General features: G+C 37.4%; 1 protein-coding gene and 1 long non-coding RNA gene across 2 annotated transcripts; both read left to right on the forward strand.

Moving 5' to 3' along the window:
• The first annotated feature begins 2,525 nt into the window (after positions 1-2,525).
• LOC120462922 (uncharacterized) lies at positions 2,526-3,942 on the forward strand. Its single transcript, XR_005618446.2, has 2 exons — positions 2,526-2,650; positions 3,281-3,942. It is a non-coding gene; the product is annotated as an uncharacterized LOC120462922 (long non-coding RNA).
• A 2,644-nt stretch (positions 3,943-6,586) lies between these two features.
• Positions 6,587-15,187, forward strand: tmdd1 (transmembrane and death domain 1). The gene is made up of 5 exons (XM_039653047.2): positions 6,587-6,696; positions 8,961-9,140; positions 9,486-9,605; positions 12,866-13,012; positions 14,048-15,187. The coding sequence occupies exons 1-5, from the start codon at positions 6,630-6,632 to the stop codon at positions 14,347-14,349; spliced, it is 816 nt and encodes a 271-aa protein (XP_039508981.2). The 5' UTR covers positions 6,587-6,629; the 3' UTR covers positions 14,350-15,187.
• Positions 15,188-15,710: the final 523 nt, after the last annotated feature.

A 15,710-nucleotide genomic window follows, 5' to 3' on the forward strand; every position in this document is an offset into this window, starting at 1 on the left:
GCCAAATTTTAGGTACTATTAGTGTATATGAAAACCATATTTAGATCACACCATCAGTTGTTTGTGGACTAAATCTGCTGTAAAAGCCATGCTTGAATGTGGACATGTTCACTTGTGTATTACCATCTGAACGGTTTTAGGTCAAATCTAAACTGAACGTTAAAATATTTGCATAGTGTTCTTTTTAATATGTTAATTTGTCCCATTTTCATTTTTATATACTATATAAATTATATACTATATGGTATATAAGTGTATAAATATTTATCCCCCTCCCACACATCTTGAGTTCACCCACACCCACACTAAAATTTAGTTCACAATCAGTACTTTTTTGCTAAAAAAAAAAAAAAATGCAGTACCTCTGTACTTTTACTCAAGTGAAATTGCTTTTAACGATACTCAAATACTTGATTTGTGTACTTTGTCAACCACTCCCAGAATTTAACAATAGTAGATGACAAATGTAAGCAGTGTGATCATTTTTGTTTTACTTAATTTGTTTTAAATGAATAAATAATTAATAAAAAAACGAATTTATAATATAGAATGATATATATTCACACCATTAACATGGTATCCATTTCTAGTGTGTATTTAAGATTTAAGATGGGGACAGAGTGAGTGATTTCTGCAGCTGATTGTTTGGACAAACACTTGGGCACAAAGACTTTACCCTCACACAGAAGGGAGGATGTTTGCTTTTAACCTCCTTTGACGCAGCTTTTGTTTTCCCCCAAAGTTTGACTTGGGGTCAGTTAAACTACTGATTTTTTTGGAGGTGGTGACCAGGTGCATGCCTTGTAATTTTAAGAATGCTGCAGTGGTCTTTACGACAATCAGTTGGGAACAAAAGTCTCATACAAAATAGGAACATTTCTCATTATAAATCACCAAAATATGATGTTCTTGTTTTACAAGTTGTTTATCAAATGGAATTTTGTCTTCACTCTATATACAACATTTAGGCTTGTCCATACAGACGTACACTAACTTTCAAAAGTTTTCACTTGAAGTATCTAATGCTCACAGAGGCCATTTTTTTTTCTCAAAAAACAACTTTTTATCCTGATTTTGGCGCTCAAAACACTTATTGTTATTATTATTATATATTTTTATTATCATTATAACATTTTAATATTTTTGTTGCTTTATTTCAGTATTCTGTGATGAATAGAAAGCGACATTTAATTGAAATAGAACTCATACGATTTTAAATGTCAAACAATTGAATGCATCCTTGCTGAACAAAAGGACAAATTCAAATTAGACATAAGTAACTATGCTCGTAAGTGCTTGGAGACACTCACAGAGACAGTGCTGAGAGGGACACACCTGCAATAGAGATCTTATCCCACAGGATTTCAAACCTCCCCCTCTGGTGTAGAGTTCCTGGGGTGAAGAAGAGACAGAAAGAGAAAGAATGGGTGGTCACTGCATGCTCAGACAGCTCTGCCGACACCTCATGCCGATTCATAATGTACAAAAATTGCCTCAGAACATCTAATGAAGTGAAAAAAGTAGCTTTAATTTTTTTTGTAGAAGCGGTCGACACTAAACATGAACCTAGCTTTAGCCAAAACAGAAAACTAATAGACATTCTGCAATACCTCAAATGCAGTGTCACACCACATTATATACAGTAGAGTGGACTGGGTCTAACTACTGAGTGGCAAATCCTCTTTTTTTTTGCAGGCCTTTGCAAAGCATGTCTTAGTACACTATTTATTGACGTCCCAATTTCCAGAAGATGCCCTTATTGACTTTTATCATATCATGGTATCAGCTTGCAATTTACCAGATCACACAACATGAGTGAGACAAAATCCTACAAAATAAACACAGCCCTAAAAATGTGCCGCCTGAAATCATATTCCCAGGTGACTGTGAGAATTAGAGCTCAGGAATTCCATCAGATCTGCAATCATTCAAACCCCCGCTGCTTCCTACCCACATGCCCATTGTCTTGTTCCGAATGCCTATAGAAATCAACAGGAGGGGTGGGGCATTCCTGCTCCTGTTCAGACTTGAGCTCATGGCACATTGTGTAAAAAAAAAACATGCTGTTTTAAACATGATTTTTTTGATACAATGTGTAAGAAAGTTACAGTCAAAAAGACCAAAGTCTGTGTCTGTTTGTCAAGTCAGCACAGGTAATGGTACGGTTATATTTTTTGCCCATGTTCCAGTAAAAACGGCTGAATATGTACTGTATGCAAAAGCCAACCATTAAACAATGAACGCAAACTGTCATAAATGTATTTTAGATGAAAGTAGTGTGCAGAAAAATATCTATTAAGTTAAACTATCAAACTTAAACTCTATTATAAATTAACATTACACTTAGTGAGTTAGTGGCACTAGGTGTGGTTCAGATTTATGATACAGAGGGGTGCGGTTTACAAAAAAAAGGCTAATTCCCATTGGTCGCCGGCTGCTGGTGTAGCAGCGCTACCTGAAGCAGGTAGGCAAATAAAGAGACCTGAGAAAGAGGATCACACTGCTGCTCACCACGATGGGACTCGCGCACACTTTGGGACCAACTAAAAACATTCAAGTACTTCATCCTACAAGTTTAGGCCTTTTTTATTTTTGACAGAAAACAATGTTGTTTGTCTAACGCCAAGTTGGATCTAACACCACGTACAAGGTAAGTGTGTGGTCAAAATCAAGGTTAGTGACATTAATCCTTCAAGAACCTGACATTTGTAATGTATTATAAATGTTATGTTGAATTGTTGACCTAAAGTAATTCTACATTCTGCGACGATGTTAAAAAAAATAAACTAAAAACGTACAAAGTTTAAAACATGTATATACATAAATTCAGAAATAAGACGTGATGATTGTGTGCATGCAGGACGGTAAATCGGTTTAGATCAGTATTAAAACACTTGGAAACCCCCTTATCAAGCACCCAAGCATGTTTGCAAGGGGGGGGGGGGGGGGGTTAGGGTTGGGTTACACTGTGTTGGGAGTCATAAATGTACGGGGGTTTTTTGTGGTTGGCAAAGCAAACAGGCCTCGTACCTGTATGACCTACAGGCATGAAGGGAGAGACAGGTTTGGGCTCGCTGAAGGGAGAGGCCAAGTCACAGGATACTTTCTCTCACACTCTCATTGCAACAACAGCCTTGAGCGTGGAACATCCTGAACGTGCACAACAAATAATTTAAAGTTTACATTTACATTTTTGCAGTTAGAATGAGTACAGTGTTTTGAATGGTCCCTGTGATTCACTTACTGACAGTGTGCTTCTGTTGTGCCATACTTTATACAGGTATGGAAGATCTGCGGAAGCCGTAAAGATGTTTTATCTGCTCTGTGAATTCTATCCTTCATTCCACCGGAGTCTGTGTAGCTGTCCAATCAGATTTCAGTGGTGTGAAGTGTAGGAGACATGGAAAGATCTCATCACCTTCCACAACCTCCGAAGGCCTGTCTCGTGTTAACAGGCGGGAACAGCGCAGATACGAGACGAAACACATGTCAAGAGTACATGTAGCTTAAAAAAGCATGCTTGACTAGATTTCAGTTGTAATATAATTTGCCATGTGCTTCATGCTTGCACGGATTCATGCCGGTCGTGAAAGCTGTATGCTAAACGCTGTGAATGTTAAACCTCAGCTGTCCTATTATGCAGTGAACGCTTTGAAGATCAGCATATCTAAACATCTATGTAAAGCAATGTACCTCACCCTGCCCTTTAGCGCACCGTAGCCCCGCAAAAAAACATGGCATGTTTGTTCATTTGCTGTTGTGGAGAGCCAAGGCGGGCTAAGTACACACACATACACGAGTAAGATTCACAAAGCCTGCCAAGATGTATTTATGTATGCTGGTTCAGCCTGTATTCTTTCAACCCACACTAATAAACTCACTTTACAAAATGTGTTTGTGTGAATTGCTTAATCCTGACAATAAACGTATATAATAAAACAAGCCCTTACTCGCTGCCCTGGCATTTGTAGTATGAATGTTGTGGTTTATGAATTTCAATTAGCCCACCAAATGTGCTCCAAATATGTGACCTGCTCTTTGCATTCATGCAGTGGGGGATGAGATGATGTTAATCTTGGAAATGATTTCACAAAAAGCCAAGCTGAGGTGAAGCGAGTTCAAAGCAGGGCAAGTGTACAGCAAGACCCCCCAGCTGTACAGAATGCAACATTCAATGCAAAAAAATAAATAAATACATAAAAAGCTGTTTGTTTGATTCCCCTTGTCGACAGACATGCTCCTCGAAAATGAAAAATAAATGCAAAGTTAGAGTTGTGCCTCAAGGTTACGCCTGTGGCTTCTCATGCACAACAAAACTGTTCTCACTGTTAAATCATGTTTTGACATGATCAAACCCTTTATACATTAGTCTAGATAACAGCACTGAAAATGCATGTTCAGCCAAAGGAGCTTCATACAAAACAATGCTATATACAGTACATCACATATAATTGGTCATTTTCGACTATAGCTTTGCTAATAACGCCGTTAAAGAGAATTATGTAAGAGATAATGTTAGGCTGGTCATTATCACAAATTAAACCTTGATGCAATTGCAAAGCAAAAAGGTCTTCCATCACACAGAAATGTGGTTCATTTTGTGATAATGACAGACTGACTATATATAATACCTTACATAACACCTGCCAATGCATTTATGTGTTAAAAATGTTATGAACAAAAAAAAAAATCTCCTTTTTTTTAATCTCGTAGCTTACACTGTAGAGCCGTACACTACCAAAGCCAGGTTCGATTCCTAAGGAATGCATGAACTCCTCGAATATATGAAGAGTTCAGATGCAAAAGCCTCTAAATGCCATTTGAAATGTTCTTCTTTAATGATGATTTTTATCAAACTTGTATATTTAAGTTCAGTAATTTCACTTAAATAACAATTAATAGGTAATTATCATTGCCATTTAAGTGAAATCACTGAACTTAAATATACAAGCTTGATAAAAATGATCATTCTAGAAGAAAATTTCAAATGGCACTTAGAGGCTTTTGCATCGGAACTCTTCATATACCTTAAATGAAAGTCGGTTTGAATAAGATATAAATAAACTGATATACAGTACAAGGATATGCGATACTGATTTGGGTTTAGATTATTTTAACACTGAATGCAACGAAAGACCAATTAGAATGAAGTGACACCAAGCTGGCCACAAGAGGGTCTGTGAGAAATGTAGAGGGCCGCTGTAGAAACAATCGAAGATCAATGTGCTACATTATGTTCACTTTTAAGGCACAGCACTGTGCTTTCCTATTTTGCATTGATGTGAACCATGGCAGCATTATGTTTTAAAAAGCTGGAACTGCATCAAGGCATGTGTTTTGAAGTACACTGACTTAAATTGCAGTGATTTTTGGTTTTTGCCTGCCAGACAGCTTGGCAAACATCACGGTTAAATACTTCAATATCCCCATTAAATGAAAACAGGCTTTTTAAATATACAACTTGCACGACTGATCTCAGATATTGTTCAAAATATCTATATTTCACTAAAACCGCTCAAATTAAAGGAGTAGTTCACTTTAAAACGAAAAACTTTTGCTGATAATTTACTCACCCCCATGTCATCCAAGATGTCCATGTCATTCTTTCTTCAGTCGAAAAGAAATTAAGGTTTTTGATGAAAACATTCCAGGATTTTCTCCATATAATGGACTTCAATGGGAACCAAACAGTTCAAGGTCCAAACGAGAGTTTCAGTGCAGCTTCAAAGGGCTTTAAACGACACCAGATGATGAATAAGGGTCTTATCTAGCGAAACGATCGCTCATTTCAAAAATAAATTAAACAGTTTAAGTTTCATAATCACAAATGCTCGCCTTACTCCAACGTTCGTGACTCTCCTGTTCAAACTCATTTATCAAAAACAAATCTTTTTTCGAGACTCGAAGGGTCCTAGATAAGACCCTTATTCATTGTCTGGTGTCATTTAAAGCCCTTTGAACAGGTTGCAGTTTGCACTGAAACTGTCTTTTGGACCTTGAACCGTTTGGTTCCCATTGAAGTCCATTATATGGAGAAATATAAATATATCCTGGAATGTTTTCATCAAAAACCTTCATTTCTTTTGGACTGAAGAAAGAAAGAGGTGGACATCTTGGATGACACGGGGGTCAGTAAATTATCAGCAAAAGTTTTTTTAAAAAAGTGAACTACTCAAGAAACAAGCCCTGTTCCACTAGTCTAGAGAGAGAGAGAGAGAGAGAGAGAGAGAGAGAGGGTCAATTATTGAGGGGTTTTAATCACTGGGTGTTTGCGGGGATGTACGTTGAAATGCTGTGAAAAATGTATCATGTCTTGAGCAAATATTAATCTTTTGGCTGAAAATATTGCTTGGTGCTAAATTCACGATCATGCTGTTTATTAATTTAAATCCTCCAGGAGAAGAAACAAAGTGAAAGAGAATATGGAGAAATGGAAGGCTTGACTATTTTAGGCCGTGGTAATAGCTTCCAGCACTGGCCGTTCCTTTAGCAGAAACCGGCCATTTGTCCACAGAACAGAACAGACTGTTTAGTTTCAAATTCCACGCATCACGAATCATGATTCCGGACAACTTGAAAATAAAGACAGACCCACAGATGTAACTGCCATCTCAAAGATTTCAGTTACAATGCGAGAATCGGTGCTCATCTTCTTCCTCCTCCTTTTCTTCAGCCCAAGTCTTGCTTACGACACAGGTAAGTGGAGATGGCTTACGGCAGATGCAAATAATGAATAGACACAAAGTTCTGTGTGACTGATCCACCTGCTGTGCGGTATTGACATGAGAGGATGGCTTATTCACTGAAGGTGACAGTGATGGAGGGGGAAATGCGTCTATCACAAATCCCCATTAATTGATTACACCTCTTCCCCGCAATGTCACTCGTCTGCCGCTCTCATGATTTCCACAGCTGTTCTATACATTCCTCAAAGGATGGTATCAGCTGTCGTCATACCAGCTGCCATAAAGTGTGATACAGGTACACCTAGAATGGCAAAGGCGCAACTGTATGTATATATTGTTTGTGCCGGAGAGAGTGAAATGTGTTACTTGACAAATTATTACACTGCACTTCAAGACATTATTGGATCCATTGAATAATACGTTAATAAGAAAATGCAGGGAAATCAATAAAGAACTCCGAAAATGGAGAACATATTAAAAAGTCATCATAAATGTCATGTTATTATTAATATGCCTAGTTAAAAAAAATAGTTAAAAAAAATAAACACATTCAGTTGCGAGTGTTTGAAGAACGTCTCTGGAGTGTTCATTACTGCTATAACCAATCACACAATTTAAGATTATAGAAAAAGTAATTTTTTTTTTACTAATACAAAAAATTGAAATTTGATTATGTCCATGCCTTACACAGTTATTCTCCCTCTTACCCATTTATCTAAAGCGTATACTATCATTCATAAGTTTGGAAAATTATTTTTATGATTTTTTCCAAAGAAATAACTTAGCAAGAATGCTTTAATTAAACTAAAAGTGACAGTAAAGATTAACGGATAGTTCTGGTCCTTCATTCTGATTGGTTGAGCCACGTTCAAAGCCGTTGTCAGTATTACTGCGCAACTGCTGTTAGTGATTCTTTGTTGCTGCATGTGTTGCTTGGCAACCTCGTTGGAACTACATTGCTTGGTGGAGAAATAAATGTGTTAACGTCATATTATTTGTTGCTGGTGTTTATTTTATGAATAAAATATATATTAAAATGAATATTTTTATGGAGTAACCATTTTATAAGCATTCTTATTCTTATATGAGACTATATAGACAACACGCAAAAGCATTGAAATATATATATATATATATATATTTTTTTTTTTTCTCCTATGATTTCAGATTTTTTTTCCAACACCATGTCCCTAGAAAATACGTACTATTCGTCAAAGAATCCTGAACAAAAGTATCACGGTTCCAACAAAAATACCAGCAATCAGCACAACTGTTTTCAACATTGATCATAAAATGTTTCCTGAGCAGCAAATCATCATATTAGAATGATTTCTGAAGGATCATGTGACACTAGAGTAACTGGAGTGTGACAAGACTGGAGTAACGATGCTGAAAATTCAGTTTTTACATCACACAGGGTTCCCACACCAGCTTCAAATTCAAGGACCTTTCAAGGACTTTCCAGGTCTCTCAAATTCAAGAACTTAATGTGGGACACGTGTTGTGTCTAATAACAAACTTTGGGATACCATCGTAGTAGTTTTGTACGCGCGTGATCGGCAAGGCAACGTACAACATAAAGTACCTCAAGCAGGAAACACAACGAAACAAATAAATGTGCGTAACTAACGTAAATGAAGAACGCTAGTATGCATAGACCACGAAATGTTGGCGACACATTAGCAAACCGGAGGGAATAATATGTATTTTTTTTCCAGAAAATGTTTTCCACAAAATAAATTCAAGCACTTTCAAGACCATTTATCTATATATGTTTATTTTCTAAAAACTTTCCAGGGCCTTGATTTTTTTTTTTCAGATTCACAAACTTAAGGATTTCAAGGACCCGTGGGAACCCCAATAAAATAGAAAACAATTCAAACTGTAATATTATTTCACAATACTACTATTTTACTGAATTTTTGATCAAATAAATTCAACTTTGAGAGACTTCTTTAAAAATATATATATATTAAGTGACCCCAAAGTTCTGATAACATCCAACATTTCAAAAAGACCATCCATTCATATTTATAACCAGGTGTAGATTAGAATATGACCACGCATATTTACATATCAAAAACTTGGTGGAGATGTGGTTGCTCATTTCACACACAAAATGATTAGTCAGTTACAAAATAATAATTTATAAATAGAACAATGGTCATGTTAAACTAAATTACAACTTTCAAGTCCCAATAACCTTGACAAACATTATAAGTGTGGGCGAAACAACGTATTGAAACATGTCTGTTTTTCCCTCTTCTGCCACAGTGGCCGAGGACATAGGACCTCACCAGCTGGAGCGTCTGGTGGAGCTCCTGACAGATCGTGAGTGTGAGGAGTTCATCTCGGCCATGACTCAACCTGAGGACAACATCTTCCAACACTTGGAGCGACTATCTGCGGAAAGGAACCAGTTACTGCAGTCGAGAAGACGCAGACACACAGGAGGTAACCGAGAGTAGTTTAAATCAGCTCTAATAAATTGATACTTATTTGTTTTATGCTAATGAAACCCAGCCGTGCGATGTGTGACGAGACGCATCCTCCAGTAAATGAAGAGGTCATGAGCAACCAAACGTATTTGTTTATCTCCACTGAACACATCAATCTGCCGTTGAGTGGTCCACTCGAGAGACATCTCAACCAGACGAATTGTTGATATAATACCTTGAAATCTATCGAGGTAGTGGGACATGATTGAATTGTTTAATTGCCTGAACAGCTGAAGGGCTGCTTTCCTTCTGCCTGTCAGGAGCATGTTTGATATTTTGCATGTGTGTGTGTGATCGTCAGACCAGAAGCCCCCCTGTCGCTCAGCGCTGAAGGACTGGCTGCAGATTCACGGCAAGCAGATTTACTACGACAGGCTGTCTCGTGCACTGCAACAGATCGGCAGGACTGACATCGCCATAGGTTAGCTGCACACATGCATGCACTGCACCACCACAAGCTGATACTACAATCATTTTCCAAATCTATTCCGAAAAGATGCACAATATATCAGTACCATAACAGGTTTTTAGCTGATGTTAGATATTCTTTCATTTAGCAGTATTTTTGATATTGTATGTGAATTGATCAGATATTGGAAATTTAATTGTGCATGCTAATTTCCTCATTTTTATTTATTTTATATAATTCAGACTAACTTTCTTAAATGTGCCGCACACATCCAGAAAATTACATGCAAAACAATTCAAACGCCCCCTGGTGGTTGGCTGCAGTATCGGTCATAAACCCCGCCCTCTCCATGTAAACAAATGGGACGCAAGCCAAACTAAACAAAATCCAAATCTTTTCTGTCATTTTTGAATCACACTAATGTATGTTTAAGTGTTTGTTTTTCCAATAAGTTTGGTTTTAAGTTATTAGATGCTATGAAATTGGGGTGCAACGTCGTGATTGACAGCTGAGCTTGCGATTGAGTCTCCGGGAATGGGAGTATGTGCGGGGCATTGATACTGCGGCTCCACCTCAGGATCACTGCAAGCACTCGGGCTCCAAATGATGTCATCGCAATGACTGTTTCTGGGATATTTTGGCTTAATTTGGAGGACGGAAGTGGAGATGTGTTGTCCATCTTTTTTTACATTCTATGCCTCCAACTCTCACTTAAAGTTAATACTTATAAAAAATGATCATTTAAAAACACTGGAAATTTTATCTATATCCAAAGGATATCCATTTTTCATACTGATCATTATAACGTGATGCTTAAAGTCACTTGATTAAATGAATAAAATTATTGATTTTAGTTTTTAATGTTTTCGGTTCTAGTGTTATATTTTTTTCATTTTATTGACACAAAATAGTATAGAATAGCTAAATTGTAATGTTGATACAAAGTGGTCTACTACTATTCACTTTCCAAAATTCAGAGTCGAAAACATTTCTCTGCATTTGATTTTTATTTGATTTTTTTAATATATGATCAAATTCTCTACTTTTGCAGAAAAAAGTATTTTAACTAAGGCTGCCCCTAACTAAAGATATTTTGGTAATCCTTTAGTTTAGGGTCCAATTCTCACTATTAACCAGTTGTTTATTTGCATGCAAACAGTATATAGGATATTGGCTGTTTATTAGTACTTATAAAGGACATATTAATGCCTTATCAATTTCTACATGCCTTAATAGGGTCAAGGTTTTCCTACCCAATACCTAAACTGAACTACTACCTTACTTATTAATAAGCCGTTTTTGGGAGTTTATTGAGGCAAAAGTTGTTATTATTATTATTATTTTTTTTTATTTCAAGCATACAATGAATAAGTGTACAATATGTTCAACAATCGAAGAACACGGATGATCAAACAAAACATAAAAAAAATTCACCATTGCTTGAAAAGGAGTTAATAGTGAGAATTGGACCCTAAACTAAAGTGTGACCTATTTTTCCAGTCGTCTAGTAGTCATTCATTTAACCCATTAGTCGACTAGTCACACGTTTATGATATTAATTTAATTACTTCCATACTGGGAGAGTGGCATGGGAAAATGGCTTGAGTTTCAGGGCTAAGAAAAAATATATTATATGTAACATTACTAACACTGTTCTACAATACAATAAAATACTAAACCATGACAAAGAGCCTTTACCATATAAATGAAGCCCTCAAGCGCACACTTAAAGCTTACCGCAGATGCTGAATGATCATCTCAACGGGATAGTGGATGTGCCGTCAAATGCATGTTAATTTAAACATGTCAAGCAATAAGCAAGATACTAATTTTGCTGCCATACTCCACACGAACACTTGGATATGCGGCTAATTATAGCGCACGATAATCGTCAACGTTAGACCAAGAGACCATGTGAACATAGGCTAGCCTACTACCTACATATTTCAAATGATAAGCCATGATTGAGACAATAATAATAATAATTTGCGAACGTTTGGATTTCCTACCCGACATACTATAATTACAACATGGAACAGCCGTGTTAACAATCGGTAACACTTTAAACACTTTGTAGTTATAATAACTATAAATAATGAATAATTACATGCAACTAACCCCTATTCCTAACCCTAATATGTAGTTAATTACAATTACTCAGTACACTGTAACATGGACACCTTAAAATAAAGTGCAACCTAACAATCGGTTCGTTGTGGATTACAAAATTTTCAATTAAAATTTGATCAACTTCTTGTCGACTAATGTTTGGTTTGGACTACTATAGGGCAGTCTTAATTTTAACATAGTAAAACTACATACATCACCTTTAAGTAACCCTACAAAGTCACAGCTAACATGATATTCATTTACCAACAATAAAGTTAGTCAAAAACTTTAAAAAAAAAGTTTTTCCATCCGCTTTTCTTTAGTTTTTGCACACCACTAATGCAACGAGCGCCGAGCTAATTCACAGTCATTCATCTTACACAGCAAAAAAGTGAAACTCAGCAGACTGCATAATGCTATTTTTATACATTTCTGATAGAATGCACTTTACACCCTGTCACTCCTCTGCCAGTGATTGTGGTCCGGCGTACCGGCGACTCCGCAGCCGAATGGCATCGGATATGAGAAGGTGCAAACGATATGACAGCAGGATTGCTGGAGCTGACACCAGATTCACTACCCGCCATCTGTTCCTTTCATCATCTCCGTTAAAAGGGAGAAAGGGATAAACAGAGAAGAAGAGGAGGGAGGATATGACAGGCTCGACAGCCCAAGAACATCATTCAGTCAAAAGCGGTGCATTGCAGAGAGTAAAAATGATTCCTCTGCAAACACAGAAACTGATGCGTATGGGAATTGCACAATGCCGCAATTACAAGAGCTTTAATTGGCGGCCTGTAAACGGGCTATGATGAGCAGTAGCCACTCACCTTAGATAAATTGCATACTTATGTTCCGCTTCTTCGGTTGTTCTTGCTTCATTATATTTAGTACATTTATTTGGGCCCTGCACACTTAGTTAATCTCATTTCAAGGTGTTCATGGAGGCTATTACTCTGTTTGATTTCTTAATGTGCTGCAAGAATTGCTTGCGTCTTGTACGGATATGAAATGAATGTCACAAATAAACAGCTGCTAGAGCTGCCTCCAGCATAACGGTCATCAAGTACTGAAGTGAATTAGTGTTAAACCATATGAGTTAAGACAACGGTCACCACTAGAAAATTGGACTGGAAGTAATGCATGTGCTTTTTATCGAACAGAGGTGGGTAAGAACATCAACCAGGACAAGACTCTTGCAATACAGAGATATGTGGAAGGCTACCATGAACTTGTCAGCCAAATGGAGAAGAATCAAGCAGAAAATCATGACGATCGTGGGAAGGTTCTGCAGTACTCTGCAAAACAGGGTGAGATGAGAAGAAGGTTTACTAATTATAGAAAGACTGATGTGTTTTAAACAGGGTTGTCTAATTCTGCTCCTTGAGGGCCATTGTCCTGCAGAGTTCAGCTCCAATCCCAATTAAACACACCTGAGATATTCAAGCTCTTATTAGGCATACTAGACACTTTCAGGAAGGTGTGATGAAGCAAGTTTGAGCTAAACTTTGCAGGACAGTGGCCCTCCAGGAGCAGGTTTGGACACCTCTGGCCAAGAAGGAGCTTCGTTTCTAAGCACTGATAAGGCGTTGTTGATGAATAAACATGGAGATCATGTGTTAATATTTTGGGTCCTTAACCTCAAAAACCTGACGATCTCAAAACAAGCTATTTTGTCAGCTTAGTGTCAGTTTCTACTGAACTGGCCCCACCATTATATATATATACATATATATATATATATATATATATATATATATGAAGAGTTCAGATGCAAAAGTGGCATTTGAAATTTTCTTCTAGAATGATCATTTTTATCAAGCTTGTATATTTAAGTTCAGTGATTTCACTTAAATGGCAATGATAATTACCTATTAAAAGTATATGTATATATATATATATATATATATATATATATATATATACAGTATATGTGGTTGGCAATATGTATTATTACAATATTAAACTAATATAAATATTAGTACAATTTAAAGTAACTGATTTCTATTTTAATAAATCTTTAAATGTAATTTATTCTGTTGATTTGCTGCTTGAGAAACATTTATTAATATTGAAAACGCTTGAAATGCTTACAATTTTTGGTGAAACCGTGATCGATTTTGATGGATAGAAAATTAAAGAAAACAGTATTTATTTAAATATAATTTTTTGTTACAATATAAACATCTTTACTGTCACTTTTGATCAGATTGCATCAATGCGTCCTTGTTATATAAAAGTATTAATATCCTTACAAAAAAATTACAAATCACAGTTGTCTGCAAGCAACTGTAACTTATCTGAAAATCAATGTCTGCTAACTCTTGCCACTGATTGCTTGACAGCCAGAGGGTTCACCTGGAAAGACTTGGACTTGGAGGTGAAAATGCATCCAGTGCCACCGTATCAGCATCATCTGCTAGACAGAACATGGCCACTACTTTACGGGCTCCTTTCTGGATTTTCCATCGCACTGCTCATGAGCATGGCCATCTTTCTTATTAGCATATATGTATCCCATGGCAACAGAACCAAATCCAGGTCTGAGCATCAACCCTGTTGCTGTCCCCTCCTCAGTGTTGTGACATCATCAGAGGTACATCACCCAGAGGACACATTAAGACCGAATAATGAATGTTCAGGATAATAATGAAGCCATGTTCATCAGTATGAAATTCATTATTAAACGTGCCTTTGATGGCTGATTATGACCCACACTACTTGTCTCAAAGTGCCATCTTATTGGCTGTAAGTTAAACTATAGTTAGACAGCCCATGCAGACACCTTCAACGCAGACAGTTCCCACTGCCTCTCATAAAGACATTTCTGCAATAAAGCACCTGACAGAACATAATGACAGCAATCTGTTACCTCCATCGGGACTGCTGCCATTGTCCTGTCAGTGATTTGATGGTGTGTAGGGGAGGCTGCGCTGGAATTCTGTTGCCTTGACAATCTTAGCACTTCCTGTTTCCAGTCCGCGACAGTGGCGGTGTGCTCGTCTGGCATTGAGGAAAAACTAATTATCCAGCCTGGCTCCTTCTCCCCTGAGCTTGCACATGCCCCCTGAAGCAATCCACAAGGCTAATAACAATGACAATGCCTGCAGACAATGCAGTCAGTACATCAACCTCAGAGAGACAGGATAGACTGGGCGAGTGTGGCAATGAAAACACATGGGAGAGAGCGCTGAATGGCTTGGAATGGAGCACAGAAGGAACTAATTCACCAAGATGAGCAATGCAGCAGGAAATGAGCTCACACGCAAGCAAAGTATCTCTCGCACACGCTGGGATCGCTCTCTCTTATCATTTAAGTGGTTCTCTTGTTCTAAAAAAAAAAGCATGCCCCTTCCTCATCCTCGTCCTTTTTCTTTCCTTTTATTTCTTCTATAATTGAACTAATTACTTCATTATACAAATCCAGACTAATGTGCTCCTGGAACCACACATCATGGATTAATAGTGGTGCTAAGCAGCAATTATAGGCAATTAGTTCATAAATCAACATCTAAACAAATTATAGTGCCGGGGAGGGGAGGTGTTGTATATTCAAAACACTGCGAGGGCCAAAAGGCCACATACTCAAACTTTAAGGTCCTGATTACACCTGGTATTAAGAGACACATTGCATGCCGTTTACACCTGGTGTTTTGCCCACTTTCAACCACTTCAATGGCCGGGTAAATGTATGGGCTTTCTTTGTAATGGATGAAATAAGCGCACGCAATTTACAGAGAAACCCGACCAGAGATGTCGGAAAAACGTACGGAGAATCAGCATCAGTTTTCGTTTCTGCTCCGACAGCCGCAAAACTACGATAAACACTGTGAGTGTGTGTTAGAAATCAGGAATGGTGAGAGAACATTGTGCTTTGGTATGTTTTTAGTCAAACCAAACTTGGGTCTTTATGCGACAAATTTAAATCCCATCTGGCTAGCGCGTTTCCCATGATGAGCAGACGGTCTTTTGTGGCTGTTCGAACACATAAGAACTTTACAATAGATA

The sequence above is a fragment of the Pimephales promelas genome, chromosome 20 (genome assembly GCF_988280905.1).
Source record: "Pimephales promelas chromosome 20, fPimPro1.hap1.1, whole genome shotgun sequence".
Classification (NCBI taxonomy): domain Eukaryota; kingdom Metazoa; phylum Chordata; class Actinopteri; order Cypriniformes; family Leuciscidae; genus Pimephales; species Pimephales promelas.